Source organism: Tupaia chinensis, unplaced genomic scaffold (assembly GCF_000334495.1).
Source record: "Tupaia chinensis unplaced genomic scaffold, TupChi_1.0 Scaffold147608_1, whole genome shotgun sequence".
Classification (NCBI taxonomy): domain Eukaryota; kingdom Metazoa; phylum Chordata; class Mammalia; order Scandentia; family Tupaiidae; genus Tupaia; species Tupaia belangeri.
In genome coordinates, this window is record NW_006207460.1 from 259731 (window position 1) to 281037 (window position 21307).

Consider the following 21307-nt stretch of genomic DNA (forward strand, 5'->3'; position numbering starts at 1 on the left):
CCGCGGTTCGCGTCCCGGACCTGGTGGTTTAAAACTCACACCGCACGCCGGGTGCATGTGCGTGCGTGCCCAAGATCCCAAGAGGAGCATGGAGGAGAAGAGATTGCAGTGTGGCCATCCCCCCTGGGGGGTGATTTCTCGCTTTCTATCTCTCTGTCTCTCTCTGTCTGGCGAGCGCACGCGCCCTATAGCAAAAACCTCTCCAAAAAAAAAAAGAGAGAGAAAAAAGAATTATTTTATTTAACTTTATTTATTTCTTTATTTTTAAAATTTGATCGAGAAGAACAGAGTGAGATAGAGAGAGAGAGGGAAAGCGAGAAAGCAAGCCGCCAGGTCCAAGACTTGAACCATGGTCGGCCATGTGGGAGCCCAGTGCCCTTAATCACCACACCACCTGCTGGCCCAAAGAAACAGATCTTAACTAAATCTAGTGATAGATCTTGATGGGGTCTTGATTTTTTTTTTTTTTTTTCCTTTTTTAGAGAGAGATTTTTGCTATAGAGCATGTGTGCTCACTGGAGAGATAGAAAGTGAGAGATCATCCTCCAGGGGGGATAGCCGCACCACAATCCCTACACCTCCATTCCCTCTCGGGATTTCGGGCGTGCACACGCATGCACCCAATGTGAGTTTTTTAAGTCACTAGGTCTGGGACTCAAACTGTGGTTGGTCGCGAGGGAGCCCAGCAATGTAACCATTACGCCATCTGCTGGTCCCAATGGGGTCTTGATTTTTAAAAAGTTTGTAAAACACTTGGGTTGGGAACAATTAAATAGGTGATCTTAGAAATAATTGCTAATATTTTTAGGCAGGAAATATGACCATAAAAGGAGAATGTTATTATTTTTTGTTTACTACAGGGCACTTGTGTTTGCTGGAGAGAAACAGAGAGAGACCAAGAGAGGGAAAGTGAAAAACCACCCCCCTCCCCAGGAAGATGGCAACACTCCAGTTCCTCTTCCCCATTCTCCTCTCCAGATTTTGGAATTGTACACGCATGCCTGGCATGTTTTTCAAACCACTAAGTACAGGACTCCAACTGTGCAGTTGGCCATGTGGGATTCAGCCACCTTAACCACCATTCCACCAGCTGGTCCAGTAAATTATCATTATTTTTTAAGTCTTTGCTAAAGGGAGCATGTGCTCACCAGAGACAGAGGATGAGAAGGAAAGTGGGAAATCACACCCTATGGGGATGTCCACACCGCAATCCCTTCTCCTCCATTCTCTTAGAATTTTTGGGCATGCACATACACATGCCCAGCGTGATTCTCAAGCTGCGACCTGTGGGTCCAGGACTTAAACTGCACAGCCATGTGAGATCCAGCACCTTAGCCTCTACACCACCTGCTGGTCCAAACTGAAAATTTTTTTAAGAACTGAAATTTGAAATATTTTACCAACTAATATGTTGTCACACACGCCAAACAAATAAACAAACAAACAAAACAAACAAAACCTAATTAGGAAATATTAGCCTAAGGACTATTTGGTAGAATAATTAATCCTGTCATTTTGTTGAGGACTGGCAGTGCTCCTATGATGCAGACTTTCAGTAACACAACCAGGAAAAGTGAACAAGAATGCACTGTCACCCTATTGTTTTTTGTTTTGTTTTGTTTTTAAACATTTTTTTAACCCAGGATGCCTGTGCTTGCTGGAGAGAGAGACACACAGGGACTGAGAGAGGGAAAGTGAGAAATCATCTCTCAGGAAGGATGGCTACTCCATAATACCTTTTCTTCCAGTCTACTCTTGGGATTTAGGATGCACATATACATGTGCTTAGCATGATTTTAATGCTGCGGGGTCTGAGATTTAAACCATGGTCAACCATGTGGAAGTCCAGGGCCTTAACCGCCACACCAAATACTGGCCCCAATCACCCTACTGTTTACCCACACTTGGAAGACATTTATTAATGCTGAGGAAATGGCTATTAGGTCAGATCCTCTGGATCTGACCATTTTCATTGTACCAAACAATTATTTATATACTTATACCTTTTTTTAACAGCTAGACTGTCTGAACTGTACATTAATTATATACTTAGATATAAGATATGTGCTTGGGAAAATGTATAACTAAACTTCCATATCTTACTTCTCAAACTTAAAGAAAAAAATCTTATGGGGATCAGAAGATGGCAGAATGGTTACATTGCTGGACTCCCTTGTAGTCAACTGTGGTTAGTCGTGGACCTGGCAACTTAAAACTCACACCAGGTGCATGTGCTTGTGTGCATGCATGCCCAATATCTTGAGAAGAGAATGAAGGAGAATGAATTGTGGCATGGCCATCCCTCCTGGGGGATGTCTCAATTTTGTCTCTATTTCTCTCTGTCTTTCTGGCAAGTGCCCACCCCCTATAGTAAAAACCTTTCAAAAAAAAAATCTTCATGCTGGGTACGTGCTTGTTGCATACACGTGCATGAACATGCACGCACCTGCATTCCCCAGAGAAGAATGTAGGAAAAGTGATTGCGGTGTGACCATTCCCCCTTCAGAGGGGTGATTTCTCACTTCCTTTCTCACTGTCTCTGTCTATTCCCACCCCATCCCCCCAAGCACATGTGCCCAGAGGTAAAAACCTCTAAAATAAACAAATAAATAATAAAGACCTTAAAAAAAAATTTGTGGGACAGCAAGTGGCATCAAGGTTAAGGGACTGGATCTCACATGGCCAGCTACCGGATGTGTTGCCTTGAAAATCACAATGAGCATGTCTGAGTCAGTGCAAGCCCAAGATTCAAGAGGAGACTAGAGGATAAGGGATTGTTGGGACCAGCAGTTAGCGTAATGGCTATGTTGCTGGACTCCCATGTAGTTGACCATGGTTCGCGTCCCGGACCCGGTGGCTTAAAACTTACACTGGGCGCGTGTGCATGCGTGCCCAAGATCCCAAGAGAAGAATAAAGGAGAAGGGATTGCGGCGTGGCCATCTCCCCTGGGGGGGATGATTTCTCACTTTCTGTCTGTCTGTCTCTCTCTTTCTGGTGATTGCACGTGCCCTATAGCAAAAACCTCTTCAAAAAAAAAAGGATGAGGGATTGTGGTGTAGGCATCCCCCTTTGGGGGTGATTTCTCACTCCATTCTCTTAGAATTTTTGGGCATGCACATACACATGCCCAGCGTGATTCTCAAGCTGCGACCTGTGGGTCCAGGACTTAAACTGCACAGCCATGTGAGATCCAGCACCTTAGCCTCTACACCACCTGCTGGTCCAAACTGAAAATTTTTTTAAGAACTGAAATTTGAAATATTTTACCAACTAATATGTTGTCACACACGCCAAACAAATAAACAAACAAACAAAACAAACAAAACCTAATTAGGAAATATTAGCCTAAGGACTATTTGGTAGAATAATTAATCCTGTCATTTTGTTGAGGACTGGCAGTGCTCCTATGATGCAGACTTTCAGTAACACAACCAGGAAAAGTGAACAAGAATGCACTGTCACCCTATTGTTTTTTGTTTTGTTTTGTTTTTAAACATTTTTTTAACCCAGGATGCCTGTGCTTGCTGGAGAGAGAGACACACAGGGACTGAGAGAGGGAAAGTGAGAAATCATCTCTCAGGAAGGATGGCTACTCCATAATACCTTTTCTTCCAGTCTACTCTTGGGATTTAGGATGCACATATACATGTGCTTAGCATGATTTTAATGCTGCGGGGTCTGAGATTTAAACCATGGTCAACCATGTGGAAGTCCAGGGCCTTAACCGCCACACCAAATACTGGCCCCAATCACCCTACTGTTTACCCACACTTGGAAGACATTTATTAATGCTGAGGAAATGGCTATTAGGTCAGATCCTCTGGATCTGACCATTTTCATTGTACCAAACAATTATTTATATACTTATACCTTTTTTTAACAGCTAGACTGTCTGAACTGTACATTAATTATATACTTAGATATAAGATATGTGCTTGGGAAAATGTATAACTAAACTTCCATATCTTACTTCTCAAACTTAAAGAAAAAAATCTTATGGGGATCAGAAGATGGCAGAATGGTTACATTGCTGGACTCCCTTGTAGTCAACTGTGGTTAGTCGTGGACCTGGCAACTTAAAACTCACACCAGGTGCATGTGCTTGTGTGCATGCATGCCCAATATCTTGAGAAGAGAATGAAGGAGAATGAATTGTGGCATGGCCATCCCTCCTGGGGGATGTCTCAATTTTGTCTCTATTTCTCTCTGTCTTTCTGGCAAGTGCCCACCCCCTATAGTAAAAACCTTTCAAAAAAAAAATCTTCATGCTGGGTACGTGCTTGTTGCATACACGTGCATGAACATGCACGCACCTGCATTCCCCAGAGAAGAATGTAGGAAAAGTGATTGCGGTGTGACCATTCCCCCTTCAGAGGGGTGATTTCTCACTTCCTTTCTCACTGTCTCTGTCTATTCCCACCCCATCCCCCCAAGCACATGTGCCCAGAGGTAAAAACCTCTAAAATAAACAAATAAATAATAAAGACCTTAAAAAAAAATTTGTGGGACAGCAAGTGGCATCAAGGTTAAGGGACTGGATCTCACATGGCCAGCTACCGGATGTGTTGCCTTGAAAATCACAATGAGCATGTCTGAGTCAGTGCAAGCCCAAGATTCAAGAGGAGACTAGAGGATAAGGGATTGTTGGGACCAGCAGTTAGCGTAATGGCTATGTTGCTGGACTCCCATGTAGTTGACCATGGTTCGCGTCCCGGACCCGGTGGCTTAAAACTTACACTGGGCGCGTGTGCATGCGTGCCCAAGATCCCAAGAGAAGAATAAAGGAGAAGGGATTGCGGCGTGGCCATCTCCCCTGGGGGGGATGATTTCTCACTTTCTGTCTGTCTGTCTCTCTCTTTCTGGTGATTGCACGTGCCCTATAGCAAAAACCTCTTCAAAAAAAAAAGGATGAGGGATTGTGGTGTAGGCATCCCCCTTTGGGGGTGATTTCTCACTCCCCCTCCCCCCGTCTCTGTCTCTGACAAGCGCACATGCTCTATAGTAAAGCATAAAAAACAAAAAATAAAAAAAATCTTGTCACAACTTATCGGTATTATATCACATAAAGTTAAATTATTAAAATCTTATCGGAAGCCTATATTTTATCTTAGGTAGTATTATATGCTTCATAGAACAGTTATTTCATTAACATTTATTTTCAAATAACAATTTATTTCATATGTAGTTATTTAAACCCTTAGGAATGATTTAAAAAACAAAAAGTAGAAGCAAAGCATATTGTAATGATACAGATCGTGATTTATTCATTAGAGGACTTTAATGAGGTTCTTCTGCAACTCGATAGTGACAAAGTTTAGGTTTGTTAGGATTATTTTTCAGCAGCCAATCTGCTAGCCAAATCTATGGGGAAAAAAAACAACTTTAAGTTAATAAATTTAAATATTTTATTTCAATATAAACAACATAAATTGGAAGGCTTTCAAAAATCACTTCAAAAATGAGAAAATGCAGGACCAGTAGTTGGCATAATGGCTGTGTCACTGGACTCCCATGTAGTCGCCCGCAGTTCAAGTAATGGAACTGGTGGCTTAAACTCATGCTGGGCACATGTGTGTGCGTGCCCAAGATCCTGAGAGGAGAATGGAGGAGAAGGGATTGTGGTGTGGCCATCACCCTTCTGGGGGGGAGGGTGATTTCTTGCTTTCTGTCTCTCTGTCTCTCTCTGTCTTTCTGGTGAGCGCACGTGCCCTGTAGCAAAAACCTCTCCCCCAAAAAAGAGAAAATGACCATTAAAAATGGGAACATTATGATTTACATGATGCAAGATTGTCAAGTATAGATTAAAATCAGAAAGGAAGAAGTAAAATTATCTCTGTCCACAGATGGCAGATCCTATATACAAAAAATTCCAGGCCCAACCTTGGTGGCACAGTTCACAGCATATTGGATTGTAGTGCTAGAAGCTACGTGGCTGACTGGGCTTGGCCTGAAAGCAGGGCACACACACATAGTGGCTACCCAAGATGAGGAGCCGGAGGAATTTGGAAAGGAGATCACAGTGTGTCAACACCCTGCTGAGGGTTCATACTGTCTCTCTTTTTCTCTCCTGCATATGCATGCCTGCCTCTGCTCTCTATGGTGAAAAAAAAAAAATCCCAAAAATTTCACAAGAAAGTTACTAGAGCTAAAAATACATTTTTAAAAAGAGATTTTTGCTATAGGGCACATGCACTCACTGGAGAGACAGAGAGAGTAGAGAGACAGAAATTGAGAAATCACCCCCCAGAAAGATGGCCATGCTGCAATTCCTTCTCCACCATTCTCCTCTCAAGGTTTTGGGCACGCACACATGCTTCAAGCCGCCAGGTCCAGGACTCAAGTCACAGTGGACATGGAAGTCCAGATGATATAACCATTACACCAAGCTAAAAAAAAATTTTAGCAAGATCACAGGTTATAAGGTTAGCACACAGAAACTGGTTATGTTTCTATACATCAGCAATGGCAGCCTAAAAAAGAAATTAAGAAATAACTTCCAGCTGGGATCAGCAGATGGCATAATGGCCACCCACATCACTGGACTCCCACAAAGTCGACCTCAGTTCCAGTTCTGAACTGGCGACTTGAAACTCACGCCATCACTTGTGTGTGCATGCCCAAGATCTTGAGAGTAGAATGGAGAAGGAATTGTGTTGAGGCCATATCCACTGCCAGGGAGGGGTGTGATTTCTCGCTTTCTGTCTCTCTGTCTCTCTGTCTCTCTAGCGAGTGCTCATGCCCAATAGCAAAAATCTCTCTTAAAAAAAAAAAGATGGAGGCCTGCAAGTGGCATGATGGTTGAGGTGTTGTACTCCCACACAGTCGACCATGGTTCAAGTCCTACACCTGGTGGCTTGCTTTCTCACTTTCTCTTTCTCTCTCTTTCTCTCTTTGGTCAAATTAAAAAATAATAATAATAACAAATAAATGAAAAAATATATATACCAAAAGAAAAGAAAGAAAAAAGAACTTCCATTTACAATAGCATAAAAACAAACAAACAGACAAAACCCAGCAATTAGAAATAAGTTTAACCAAGGAGGAGGTTGGCCAGTGGCATGGTGAAGGTGGCAGGATCCCAGATGGCCAACTGCATGGTTCAAGACTCAGACCTGGCAGCCTGATAAATATGCCAGGCACATGCATGTACATGCCCACAATCCCAAAAGATGAGAGAAATGAAGGAGAAGCAATTGAGGTGTGACCATCCTCTGTGGGGAATGCTTTCTCACTTTCCCTCTCTCTCTCTGTTTCTCTCTGGTGAAAACTTTAAAAAGTTTAACCAAAGAGTTGAAAGACATATACACTCAAGACTATAAAATGTTGAAAAAAGAAAAATTACAGAGCTGAGCGACCCATTTCAGGGGCTAGGACAACTGAAGATTTTCTGCCCAGACTTCACCCTCCTGCTCCCCTTTTTTACGTTTCTCACGCTTCTGATCAGCCTCCACACACTGAGTTTTTAGACAGGTCTAGAGTCTATTCAGTACCTGAATACTTTTAGGGTCAGAGTAATCCTCATATTCCATGGAATCTGCTGCACAAAGGAAGAAAAATGGTACTACTTAGATATTGCAGATCACCTCCACCTGCTTGCCTCTGAACACTCAGATTTAACTCCAAAAATTAGGAAAAAATGTATAATCCATATGATGACCAGAAACCATCACAGACACAAGAATATGAGAAGTCAAGAAAATATCTCTCTCCCAAGGGAAAAGAATAATTCTTCACCCTCCATAGACAATACAAGGGAACTTGTAAAGATAAAGAATTTAGAATATTCATAGTGACAAAACTAACAGAGATGCCAGAGAAGAGAGACAACGAGCTCCAGAAGATGTAGGAGAAAAGAGACAATGAGTTCCAGGAGGTGAGGAAGTTCTTACACGATCTGAAAGAGGAAATATACACCATAAAACAGAATCAAATGGATTTGTTAGAGATGAAGGTTGTAATACAGGAAATCAAAACCTCCTTTGAAAGTATTAAAAGCAGAATAGATCATGCAAAAGATTGAAACTCAGATGTAGAAGATAGAACTTCTGACCTGGAAAAAATCACCAAAAAGACTGAGAAAATAACCCAAAACTTGAGAATAATACACGAGTAATACTACATACCATTAAATGCCCAAACATCCAGATAATTGATATCCCAGAAGGTGATGAAAATAATAAGCGCATTGATAATCCATTCCATTAAATACTGGAAGAAAACTTTCCAAACCTAGAAAGGCATTCAAGGATCCAAACCCAAGAAATACTAAGGACTCCATGTAGAATAACCCAAGAAGATATTCTCCAAGGCACAGTCATAACCAGATTGACCAAAATCACAGACAAAGACAAGATTCCAAAATTGTCAAGAGAAGGGTTAGCAGGTAGCATGGTGGTTAAAAGTGCTGGATTCCCACATGAGTGACCATGGTTCAAATCTTAGACCTGGTAGTTTGCTTTTTCAATTTCTCTCTCTCTCTCTCTCTCTCTCTCTCTCTCTTTCTTTCTTTCTCTCTGGTCAAAATTGAAAAAAAAGTAGAATTAAATAAATAAATATAAAAATAAATCGGCAAGAAAGAAACATCAAGTTACTTTCAAAGGATGTCCCATAAGGCTAACCTTGGACCTCTCATTGGAAACAATGTGAGCAAGGAAAGAATGGGAAATAAATTCAAAGTGTTAAGTGAAAAACAATTTCAAACAAGAATACTATACTTGGCAAGATTATTCTTTGTATGAGAAGAAAAGACAAAATCATTCTCAGATAAATAAAACCTGAAAGAATTTACTAATACCAGACCAGTTTTCCAAGAAGTACTGAAGGGAGTGCTATACCAGGAAAACTAAAGTCAGATACACAGAAATAAGAATACAAAAAGCAACCAAGAGAATGGCCAACTTCATGGTAGATACGAGTCCAGAAAAATCAACCATTTTGAATGTTAACTTCCAGAATTTAAATGGAAAGATCAGACCACAGTTACACTGAAAATTCCAAGAAGAGAGATTAATTACAGGAGACTAATCTTATGAAATAGATTTTTATGACTTTCGACTAAAACATTACTGATTTTTTCTATGCTTTGTTGTCTAGATTTGAAGATTTTTTGTCTTCTCTTGAACTGTTGATATATTCATCTACCAACTGTTTGAAATGAATTCTAACCTTTTTCCTGACTTTAAGTCTTAAGCAAATTTCTCTTAACATTTTTTGATTTTGATCTATTAAAACTAAAACTGTTTTTATTGAAATTTTAAAATATATTTAAAATACCTATTTAATAACTACAGAAAGTTATATAGCTCCAGCTAGGTGCTACTTTATAGTATGTTCATTCTACTCACTGAGGTTTATGCCTAAAGTTAGACATGTATTCAAAGATATGTATATATCGGGACCAGTAGCTGGCATAATGGCTATGTTGCTGGACTCCCATGCAGTTGACCGCGGTTTGAGTCTCGGACCTGGTGGCTTAAACTCACGCCAGGCATGTGTGCATGCATGCCCAAGATCCCAAGAGAACAATGGAGGAGAAGGGATTGTGGCGTGGCCATCCCCCCATGGGGGAGTGATTTCTCGCTTTCTGTCTCTCTGTCTCTGTCCTTCTGGCAAGCACACGCCCCCTATAGCAAGAACCTCTCCCAAAAGAAAAGAAAAAAAAAGATATGTATATATCAACTGCACTTGCTATTGAAAGTATTTAGATTAAGTGAGATCTTTAGTAAATCAATAAAATGTGAAAAAAAAAAGGGACCAGCAGGTGGTGGTGTGGTTAAGGGCGCTGAACTCCCACATGGCCAACCTCAATTCAAATCCCAGACCTTGTGGCTTGCTTTCTCACTTTCCTTCTCTCTCTTTCTCTCTCATGCTGTCCCTCTCTGGTCAAATAGAAATAAATAAATGAATAAATGAATAAATAAAGTTTAATAAAATAATTTCTTTAAAAAATGTGAAAATAAAAGGCATGGAAAGCAACTGTAGATACTAGAGACAGTATGGGAAGAGGGTGGGAAATAGCAGAGGGTGAGAAATGGAATCAAGGGGAGGAAGAGAGGCAAAATATATAAGAAACAAGAAATGGAAAATTATTTGTTGACAATAATGCATATGGTAATATCCTTGACTGACCCAATATAGAGTGTATTCTGGATGGAAAAATCTCATTTTGTATACTGTAATAATGTACAGTGGATGAAAGCAAATAAATAAATTTAAAATTAAAAAAAGAAATGATAGAATTCTTAAATAAATGGAAAGACATCCTGTGTTTATAGATAGAAGACTTAATACACTTACGATACCAATACTACCCAAAGCAATCTACAGATTCAAGAGAGTTGTTAACAAATTTCTAACAGCTAGGACCAGGAGGTAGTGCAGTGGTAACACAACTGGATCCACATGGGAAAGGTCCTGGTTTCATATCCCAGGACCTCCTTGAACATGCTGGACACAGGTGCATGTACATGTGATCCAGCCATCTGAGACTTGGGTTGGATCATGGGTCTCTGTCTCTCTGTCTCCAGGAAAGACACTCTCTATAGCATTTTTTTAAGGGAAGGGGGTGGCCAGTAGGTGACAGTGGTTAAAGTGCTGAATTCCAGCATAGCCAACAGTGGTTTGAATCCCAGACCTGCCAGCTTGACAATACTGGGAGTGTGTGTGTGTGTGTGTGTGTGTGTGTGTGTGTGCCCAAAATCCCAGGAGGAGAATAGAAGAGAAGGGATTACAGCATGACCACCCCCCTGGTATGTGATTTCTCACTTTCCCTCTCTCTGTCTCTCTCCATTAAGTACACACATACTAAGCAAAAGCAAAACAAATAAAGCTATTGGAATGCAGCTTTGGCACTGCCATAAAAATAGACACATAGACCAATAGAACAAAATAGAGAAGTCAAAAATAAATCCATGTGTTTATAGTAACTGATTTTCAACAAAGATGCCAAGAACATACATTGGAGAAAGAACAGTCTCTTCATTAAGTGGTAGTAAGAAAACTGGATATCCATATGCAGAAGAATGAAACTGGACCCCTATTCCTAAGCATGCACAAAACTCAACTCGAAATGGATCAAAGACTTAAATGTAAGACCTGAAACTATTAGAAGAAAATATAGGGGAAACAGTCAAGGACATCAGTATAGGCAAAGATTTTGGGGTAATACCTCAAAAGCACAGGCAACCAAAGCAAAAATAGGCAAATGGAATGATATCAAAAGCTTCTACACAGCAAAACAATCAAGAGAGTAAAGAGAAAACCTACAGAAGGAGAAAAAACATTTGTGAACAATTGTTAAAATAAACTATACTGGCCCAAGAAGGCCTCTGTACTTATATACTTGATTTATTGGAAACAAACCACAACCTCATTCAGGAGTCTGCTTCTTTAACAAATTGCTGAATTATGGCCAATCACAGCAGCCATGTTTTAGTCAATCACAGACAGCCCACCCTTTAACTATGTTCATATAGACAAACACCAAGCTGTAAACAATCCAGCTATCTCTGTATCTCATTTCCTTCACTTCTATTTGTATACTTTCCTTTTCTTGCTCATAAGTGTAATTTGAACACATGGCACCTCAGAGTTTCTTGGAAGTCATTCTGATAGTTGCTCAGTTTGTAAATCAATCTTTACTCAATTAAACTCTACTAAATTATATTTGTCTAAAGTTTTCATTTTAACACCATTCATTTGACAAGAGATTAATATCTAGAATACATAAGGACTTAAAACAACTCAACAGCAAAAACAAACCCAAATAATCTGATTCAGAAAGGGGCAAATAGGGCTGCTTCTATGGCCTGGTGGTTAAGGGAGCCAGATCAAACATGGCTGACCCTGTGGTTCAGGTCCTGGCCCTAGCAGCTTGAAAAACACACCGGGTGTATGTAGAGAATGGAGGAGAAAGATTGCAGCTTGGCCACACCCAACTAGGGAGTGCTTTTTCCCTATCCTTCTCTCTTTCTTTTGGTGAATATATATGTCCTCTGGCAAAAGAAAGAAAAAAGGCAAATGATATGAATATATCTTTCTCAAAAAAAGACATATGAATTGCCAACAATTATCTGGAAAAATATGTAACATTACTAATCAGTGTGAAAATGCAAATCAAAACCACAATGAGTAATCATTTCACCTCAGTTAGAACGACTATCATCAAAAAGATTAAGAACTGAGACCAGCAGTTAGTGTAATGGCTATTTCGCTGGACTCCCACGTAGTTGACCGTGGTTCGCGTCCTGGACCCGGTGGCTTGAGCTCACGCCGGGCACGTGTGCGTGCGTGCCCAGGATCCCGAGAGGAGAATGGAGGAGAAGGGATTGCAGCATGGCCATCCCCCCTGGGGAGTGAGTTCTCACTTTCTGTCTCTCTGTCTCTGTCTGTCTGTCTGGTGAGCGCACACGCCCTATAGCAAAAACCTTTCAACAAACAAACAAAAAAAAAAAGATTAAGAACTGAGGTCCAGCAAGTGGTGTGGTGGTTAAGGCACTGAATTCCCACATGGCTGATCATGGTTTGAGTCCTAGACCTGGTAGCTTGCTTTCTCACTTTCCCTCTCTTTGTCTGTCTCTGGTGAGCACATGTATTCTATAGCAAATTTAAAAAAATAATAATTAATATTAAATTAATAATTTTTGAGAGGTTTTCGCTATAGGGTGCGTGCGCTCACCAGACAGACAGAGAGACATAGAGACAGAAAGCGAGAAATCACCTCCCAGGGGGGTTGGTCACGCCGCAATCCCTTCTCTTCCATTCTCCTCTCAGGATCTTGGGCACGCACGCACACGCGCCCGGCGTGAGTTTTAAGCCACTGGGTCCGGGACGTGAACCACAGTCGACTACATGGGAGTCCAGCGACATAGCCATTACGCTAACTGCTGGTTCCCAAAATTAATAATTATTTTTAAAAAGTAAAAAGATCAAGAACTGACCAGCTGGTGGTGTGGTGCTTAAGGCAGCTGGATCTTACATGGCCGACTGTGTGGTTAGAATCCCACATCCAGCAAGTTGCAAAACACACTGGGTGCATGTGCATGCATGCGTGCATGCCCAAAATCCTAAGAGAAGAATAGGGAAGGGTGGCATTATCATCTCCCCATGAGGGGAATGGAGTGATTTATTTTCTCTCTCTCTCCACAGTAAATATACATGACCTAAAAAAAAAAGAAAAGAAAAGAAAAAGAACTGGGTTGGCCTCATGGTCTTGTGGTTAAGAGAATCAAATCCCACGTGGCTGATAAAGAGTCCTGGCCTTGGAAACTTGAAAATCATGCCAGGCACACATGCATATGTGCCCCAAATCCCAGCTGGACAGAGAAAAGTAGGAGAAGGAAGGATTACAGTGTGACCATATTGCATTTGGGGGTGCTTTCTTCCTCCCCTTTTTCGTTCTCTCCATCTCTCTATGGTGAGCACATGCATCCTCTTGCAATTAAAAAAAGAGAGAACCAGCCAGGTGTTGTGGTTGTGAAGCTGGCTGGATCCTTCGTGGACAACAGTGTAGTCTGAGTTCTAGATTCACTGATTTTAAAAATTCAGAGCTCATGTATGTGCACACTCCAAATCTCAAGAGGAGAATGAAGGAGAAGCCATCTCTCTGAGAAGTGCTTTCTCACTTTCTCTTGCTGTCTCTCTCCAGTGAGTGCAAGCACCCAAGAGCAAAATTTTTAAAAAATAAAATAAGGATAACTTTTTTACACTATTGATAGGAATGTAAATTAGTACAACAATTAAGGAGAATAGCATGAGGGTTCCTCAAAAACTAAAAATAGGGACACTCTGCAGTGTGTATCTCTCCCCAGCAAATAGACATGACCTACATGACCGCATAGGCCATCACTCTCTAGTGGGTCTTGCTCCTCTTACTCTGCGACCCTGTCTGACAAACCCAATATGTCTGAGATCAAGAAATATGATAAGTCAAAACGGAAGAAGACAGAAGCATAAGGGAAAAATCTATTGCCTTCCAAAGAAATGAGCGAACAGGAGACGTGAGTAGGCAAATCGTAACGAGGTGTGCATCACCAATATGCACTGTACATTCCATGGCACTGACTTCTTATTTTACTTCTTTTAGCTGTTTAACTTTGTAAGATACAAAGAGGCTGGATCAAGTTTAAATGACTACGCTGCCCCCTTTCATATCAAAGAATCAAGACAAGGAAGTCTCAGCTCCCTCTCCCATCTCAGGTCTGGCTGGCAGGGAAAGAAAAGAACTTGCGTGTTGGTGCAGGAAGAAGCTGGGTAGGACACAGTGAAATGCAGCGTAAAAGCCTGCTGGCATAATGCTTAAGGCACTGGACTCTCACATGGATGACTGTGGTTCAAGTCCTATGCCTGGCAGCTTGAAACTCACATAGGGTGTGTGTGCATGCATGCCCAAAATCTTGAGAGGAGAATGGAGAAGAGATTATGGCATAACCATCCTTCCCAGAGGGATGATTTTTCACCTTCTCTCTCTCTCTTTGTGTTACTGATAACGACATGCATCTATAGCAAAAATCTCTCACCAAAATAAAAAAAATTGGTCTAAGGTGTCCTGCAGGCTGTAAAATGTAGTTTAATCAGAGTACTTTTTGTTCAAATGATTTTAATTATTGGAATGTGCAAATAAAACATTTTAAAACCTGAAAAAAAAAAAAAGAACTAAAACTATATTTTTGTTTGGAGAGGTTTTTGCTATAGGGCATGTGCGCTTGCCAGAAAGAGAAAGACAGAGAGACAGAAAGTGAGAAATCATTCCTTGAGGGGACTGGCCAAACCATAATCCCTTCTCCTCCATTCTGCTCTCGGGATCTTGGGCACGCATGTGCGCCCAGCATGAGTTTAAGCCAATGGTTCCGGGACTCGAACCGCAGTCAACTACGTGGGAGTCCAGAGACATAGAAATTACACCAACTGCTGGTCCCACCTGAACTAAAACTATTAATTGAACTACCATAGTATCCAGCAATCCTACTGCTGGGCATATAGCCAAAGGAAAGGAGATTACTGTTGAAGAGTTATCTACACTCCCATGCTTATTGAGCCACTATACAATAGCCAAGATATATAATCAACCTACGTGCCCATCAACAAATGAATGGATATATACAATGGAATGATATTCAGCCATAAAAAGTAATAAAATATTGAGACCAGGAGATGGCGTAATGGTTACATCACTGGACTCCCATGTAGTAGACCATAGTTTGAGTCTCAGATCTGGTAACTTAAAACTCATCCTGAGTATGCACGCATGCCCAAAATCCTGAAAAGAGAGTGAAGGAGAAAGGATTGTGGTATGGCCATCCCCCTTGAGGGGTAATTTCTCACTTTCTGTTTGTCTTTTCTCTGTCTCTCTGGCTAGCACACACACTCTACAGCAAAATCTCTCTAAAAAAATAGTAATAAAATCTTGGGAACCAGCAGTTAGCGTAATGGCTATGTTGCTGGACTCCCACATAGTCAACCGCGGTTCGCGTCCCGGACCCAGTGGCTTAAAACTCACACCAGGCATGTGTGCGTGCATGCCCAAGATCCCGAGAGGAAAATGGAGGAGAAGGGATTGCGGCGTGACCATCCCCCCTGGGGGGTGATTTCTCGCTTTCTGTCTCTATGTCTCTCTCTGTCTGGCGAGCGCACGCGCCCTATAGCAAAAAGCCTCTCCAAAAAAAAAAAAAAATAGTAATAAAATTTTGTTATCTGTTGCAACATGGATGAGCCTGGAGGACATTATGTTAAGTGAAACGAGCCAGAAACAGAAAGACAAAAATGTTCTCGCTCATATGGAGGCTAAAAAATACTGATCTCCTAGAAGCAGGGTATAGAATAGTAGTTACCAGAAGGGATCACCGAGAGCATAATGGTTACATCACAGGACTTCCATGTAGTTGACTACAGTTCAAGTCTTGGATCCGGAGGCTTAAACTCAAACAGTGCACGTGTGCGTGCATGCCCAAAATCCCAAGAGGAAAATACAGCGTAGTCATCTCCCCAGGGGCTGATTTCTGGCTTTCTTTCTGAAGAGTGCATGCGCCCTATAGCAAAAATATCTCAAAAAGAATAGTAATTACCAGAAACTAAGAAGGGTCAGGATGGAGGGAACAGAGAGAAATTGGTTAATACAAAAAAATACAGTTAGAGGGACCAGCAGTTGGCATAATGGCTATGTCACTGGACTCCCACGTAGTCGACCGTGGTTCGCGTCACGGACCCGGTGGCTTAAAACTCACACCGGGCGCATGTGCGTGCGTGCCCAAGATCCCGAGAGGAGAGTGGAGGAGAAGGGATTGCAGTGTGGCCATTCCCCCCGGGGGGTGATTTCTCTCTGTCTGTCTGTCTCCTTCTGTCTGTCTGGTGAGTGCACGCGCCCTATAGCAGAAACCTCTCCAGAAAAAAAAAAATACAGTTAGACAGGAAGAATACATTCTAGAGTTCTATAGCAATAGTAGGGTGACCATAATTAACAATAATATATTATATATTTCAAAATAACTAGAAGAGATTATTTTAAATGTTCCACCTAAGGAGGTGATTTCTCACTTTCCTTTCCTCTCTCTGTCTCTGGTGGGCACATGTGCCCTATACAAAAACCTAACAAAAAAACATAACCCAAACACTTAAAAAATAGAATGTGTCGGGAACCAGCAGTTAGCGTAATGGCTATGTCACTGGACTCCCACATAGTCGACCGCGGTTCGTGTCCCGGACCCGGTGGCTTAAAACTCACGCCGGGCGCGTGTGCGTGCGTGCCCAAGATCCTGGGAGGAGAATGGAGGAGAAGGGATTGCGGTGTGACCATCCCCCCTGGGGGGTGATTTCTCGCTTTCTGTCTCTGTGTCTCTGTCTGTCTGTCTGGCGAGCGCACGCGCCCTATAGTGAAAAAAAACCCTCTCAAAAAAAAAAAATAGAATGTGTCTAAAATAGTTTATAAAAACGCTTTTTTTTTTTTTTTTGGAGAGAGATTTTTGCTATAGGCACGTGCACTCAACAGAGAGACAGAAAGTGAGCATCCCCCTCCCCCCAGGGGAGATGGCCACACTGCAATCTCTTCTCCTCCAGGCTCTTCTTGGGATTTTGGACATGTACACGCACGCCCCCCAGCATGAATTTCAAACTACCAGGTCTGGGACTCGAACCACGGTCGATGATGTGGAAGTCCAATGACACAACCATTACACCATCTGCTGGTCCCCAAAATACTTACTTTATTTTATTTTATTTTTTTAGAGGTTTTTACCTTAGGGTGCATATGCTCGCTGTACAGAGAGAGAGAGAGAGTGAGAGGGAAAGTGAGAAATCACCCATTGGGGTGATGGCCATGCCACAATCCCTTCTCCTCCATTCTCCTGGGATTTAGAGCACCCATGCATACACATGCAGCACAAGTTTCAAGCCACCAGGTCCAGGACTAGAACCTCAGCTGACCATGTGGGAGTCTAGCAACATAACTGCCATGCCATAAACTGGTCCCTAGAAATGCTTATTTTTAAAAGGCTCTCAATATCTTCACTACCTCAAAAAATACAACATTTTAAACGTGAAAATAGACAACATATATGAATAAGAAGATTTCTTACGAAAGGATCTGCTGGTTTTTGCTTACAAAGCTCTGTGAGTCCTTCAAGCAGAGTTGGTATCACATATAAATTTAAATAATCCTTAGCAGCTTGTCCAATTGGAATGGGCTCAACAATCACTGCAATACAAATATATTCTCATTAAAACAATTCATAAATGATTAAATATTACAGATTCCATCAAAGAGCTTTTAATGTCATAAGCAACACTCGATTTTTTTTAAGGATACATAGCACAATTGTTTGTTTAAAGACACACACACACACACACACACACACGCACACACACAGACAGACAAATAATAAGCCTATATAAGACTGGCAAGAAATATATCAAAATGCCAATAACTGTTACTTATAACATTGACTTATTTCTCACTTTTCTACATTTCTACATTCTTTATAGTTAATAAATATTACTTCATAATGAGCAATGTTATGAAAATTATGAATGAAAAAAAAAAAAGCTCAGACAGAAAGGCCATTTAAATCTGAGGTGGGGACCAGCTGTTAGCGTAACGGCTATGTCACTGGACTCCCATGTAGTTGACCATGGTTCAAGTCCCAGACTTGAACTCACTCCCATGTAATTGACCATGGTTCAAGTCCCAGACTTGAACTCTCACCGGGTATGTGTACATGTGTACCCAAGATCCCGAGAGGAGAATGGAGGAGAAGGGATTGCGGCATGGACATCCCCCCCTGGGGGGTGATTTCTCGCTTCCTATCTCTCTGTCTCTCTCTGTCTTTCTGGCGAGTGCACACGTCCTATAGCAAAAACCTCTCCCCCCCCAAAAAAAAAATCTGAGGTGTGTCCTGCCACGTTCAGGGACCAAGGAGACTGAATCTCTGCTCTTAATCCCATCTTCCAGACCCCCTCCCCCAAGTATGAATGAACATAAAAAACTAGGACTTTAATTCATTTGTTCAATGAATCCTAGATACTTTGAAAAACAGTACACATACATAGTGAATAATACATAGTTTTTGGTCTGTTATAGAGTAGCTGAGTATACATATAAAATCTTTTTATCTACATGATATGCATTAATAGTCTATTCTTATTTTTCAGACTTTTAAATAAATTATTTAAGACTTTGGAAAATTTTAGTCTTTCAGCCTTGTTGGAACACCATGTAAGTGAACCAGGCTTACAATATAAAAAAGAATATGTTGGTGTCAGCAAGAGGTATAGTGGTTAAGGCACTGGATTTCCACGTGGTCAACCATGGTTCAAGTCTTGGACCCAGCAGCTTAAAACTCATGCTGGGTGCAAATACATGCAATACCCAAAATCCTGAGAGAGGAATGGGGAAGGGATTGCGAAGGGATTGCAGTGTGGTCCTCCCCCCTGGGGGAGTGTGATTTCTTGCTTTCTGTCTCTCTCGCTTCCTGTTTTCTCTCTGTCTCTCTGGCAAGCACACATGCCCGACAGCAAATATCTCTCAAAACAAAACAAAACAAAACAAAACCAAGAACATGTTGGGGCCGGCAGGTGGTGTGGTGGTTAAGGCACTGGACTCCCACATAGCTAAGGCTAACAGCAAGCAATTTGAGTCTGGGATCTGGTGGCTTGCTTTCTCACTTTCTCTCTCTCTCTTTCTGTCTGTCTGTCTTTCTCTGGTGAGCACATGTGCCCTATAGCAAATTTTAAAACAATAATAATAATAATTAATAAAAATGAAATAATTCTTTTCTAAAAAAAAAGAATTGTTTTGTTTAACTTTCTTTCTTTCTTTCTCTCTTTCTCTTTCTTTTAATTTGACCAGAGAGGGACAGAGTGTGAGAGAGAGAGCAAGAGAGAGAGAGAGAGAAAGTGAGAAGGCAAGCTGCCAGGTCCAGGACTTGAACCACAGTGGGCCATGTGGGAGTCCAGCACTTTCAACCACCACACCACCTGCCAGTCCCCAAATAATTCTTTTGTAAAAAAAGAACATGTTTATCAAAAAACAACTGTATTCTGGGAAACCAGCAGGTGGCATGGTGGTTAAGGCTCTGGACACTCCCACATGGCCAACCACGGTTCAAGTCCTGGACCTGGTAGCTTGTTCTTTTCACTTTCTTTCTCTCTCTTTCTCTCTCTGTCTCCCTCTGGTCAAATTAAAACCAAAAAAAAAAAAAAAAGAATAAATAAAATTAAATAAATATTTTTAAATAACTGTATTTTATAAGTCATAGTAGGTCTTTAAATGTTGATCAACATGACTTTGATAAAAATGAGAAAGCAAAGCTACAGATCTCCTGTGTTCAGATCTAAATCCTCACTGACCTTAAAGGAAAGGAGAATAGGATAGATATCTAAATGATTAAGTCTTTTTTTCAACTAGACAAAGACCAGCAAAGGGAGTCTTTGTCAGGATACCAGGAATACCCTGAAAAAGTCTGATAGGTCATAGGTAAAAGGTCCCTTTCCTATTAGTCTCTATTTATAGCAACCTTCATAATATTGATCACTGTAATAATTTATGGGATTTTGTTGTTGTTGTTGCTATTTATGTATTTCCATCATCCGTTTCTTCTACTCTCTAAGTAAAGATTGGGACCAGAAAGAAGGGCACCATGTTCATCATTTTCACGGTTACCTTTGTTTTTGCCATAAGGTGTGTTGGTTCACTGCAGAGACAGAGAGAGGGAAAGTGATAAATCGTTCCCCAGAGGGGATAGCTATGCCACAATCCCTTCTCCTTCATTTTCTTCTTAGGATTTTGGGCACATGTGAGCACACATGCACATCTGTGATTTTCAAGCCACTGTGTTCAGGACTCTAACTGTCCAGAGCCTTAACCACTACACCACCTGTTGGTCTCCCTTTGTAGTATTTTAAAACTGAAAATCTGATTATTTTACTTCCATCTTTAAAATGCTTCATTTGTCCCTCACTGCACTTAGTTAGGAAAGAACTTTACATGCAATGGCCCATATACCATGTGACATTTATCTACCATTCCAATAGTATCTTAATGTTTCTCTTCCCCAAATTTTCTTTCAGATTCTAGAATATGCCATTTTCTTGCACATAATTTGAGAACACACTATTCCTTCTACTAGAATGTTCTATTTACTCTGCTTAACTCCTACTTACTTCTTGGATCTCAGATAAAATGTCACTCACATAGGTCTTTCTTTCTTTTCTTTTTTTTTCTTTTCTTATTTATTTATTTATTTATTTATTTGTTTATTTATTTTCTTGAGAGGTTTTTGCTTTAGGGTGCATACACTTGCCAGACAAACAGAGAGAGAGACAGAGAGACAGAAAGCGAGAAATCACCCCCCGGGGGGATGGTCACGCCGCAATCCCTTCTCCTCCATTCTCCTCTCGGGATCTTGGGCACGCACGCACACACGCTCGGCTTGAGTTCTAAGCCACCGGGTCCAGGACATGAACCGCCGTCAACTACGTGGGACCCGCGGTCAACTAGGTGGGAGTCCAGCGACATAGCCATTACACTAACTGCTGGTTCCCTCCTCTCAAGATCTTAAGCACGCACACGCACGCATCCAGCTTGAGTTTAAGCAACCGGGTCTGGGACTTGAAGCACATAGGAGTCCAGCAACATAGCCAATATGCCAACTGCTGATCCAACAGGTCTTTCTTCTTATAGTCTCTCATGATACCTTCTAATTGCACTTACCACAGTTAATAACTATGCAATTATCTGAATAACTATTGTTTAATAACTGTCTTTTAAACACTAGATGGTAAGCTTCGTTAAGGTAGGGGCCTCATCTATTTTTTATA

The 21307-nt window shown here is 41.2% G+C and overlaps 1 protein-coding gene across 3 annotated transcripts in view; it reads right to left on the reverse strand.

Moving 5' to 3' along the window:
- Positions 1 to 5260: 5260 nt before the first annotated feature.
- NME5 (NME/NM23 family member 5) overlaps positions 5261 to 21307 on the reverse strand; it is a 30606-nt gene continuing 14559 nt past the window's right edge. For 2 of the 3 annotated variants that reach the window (XM_006169885.2, XM_006169884.3), the window contains 2 exons: positions 17569 to 17687; positions 5261 to 5362 (listed from right to left, as the gene is read on the reverse strand). In XM_006169885.2, the coding sequence (XP_006169947.1) occupies positions 5279 to 5362; positions 17569 to 17687 (203 nt within the window). In that variant the 3' untranslated portion in view covers positions 5261 to 5278. The remainder of the gene's footprint in view (positions 5363 to 17568; positions 17688 to 21307) is intronic. The other variant, XM_006169886.3, reaches the window with a different exon arrangement.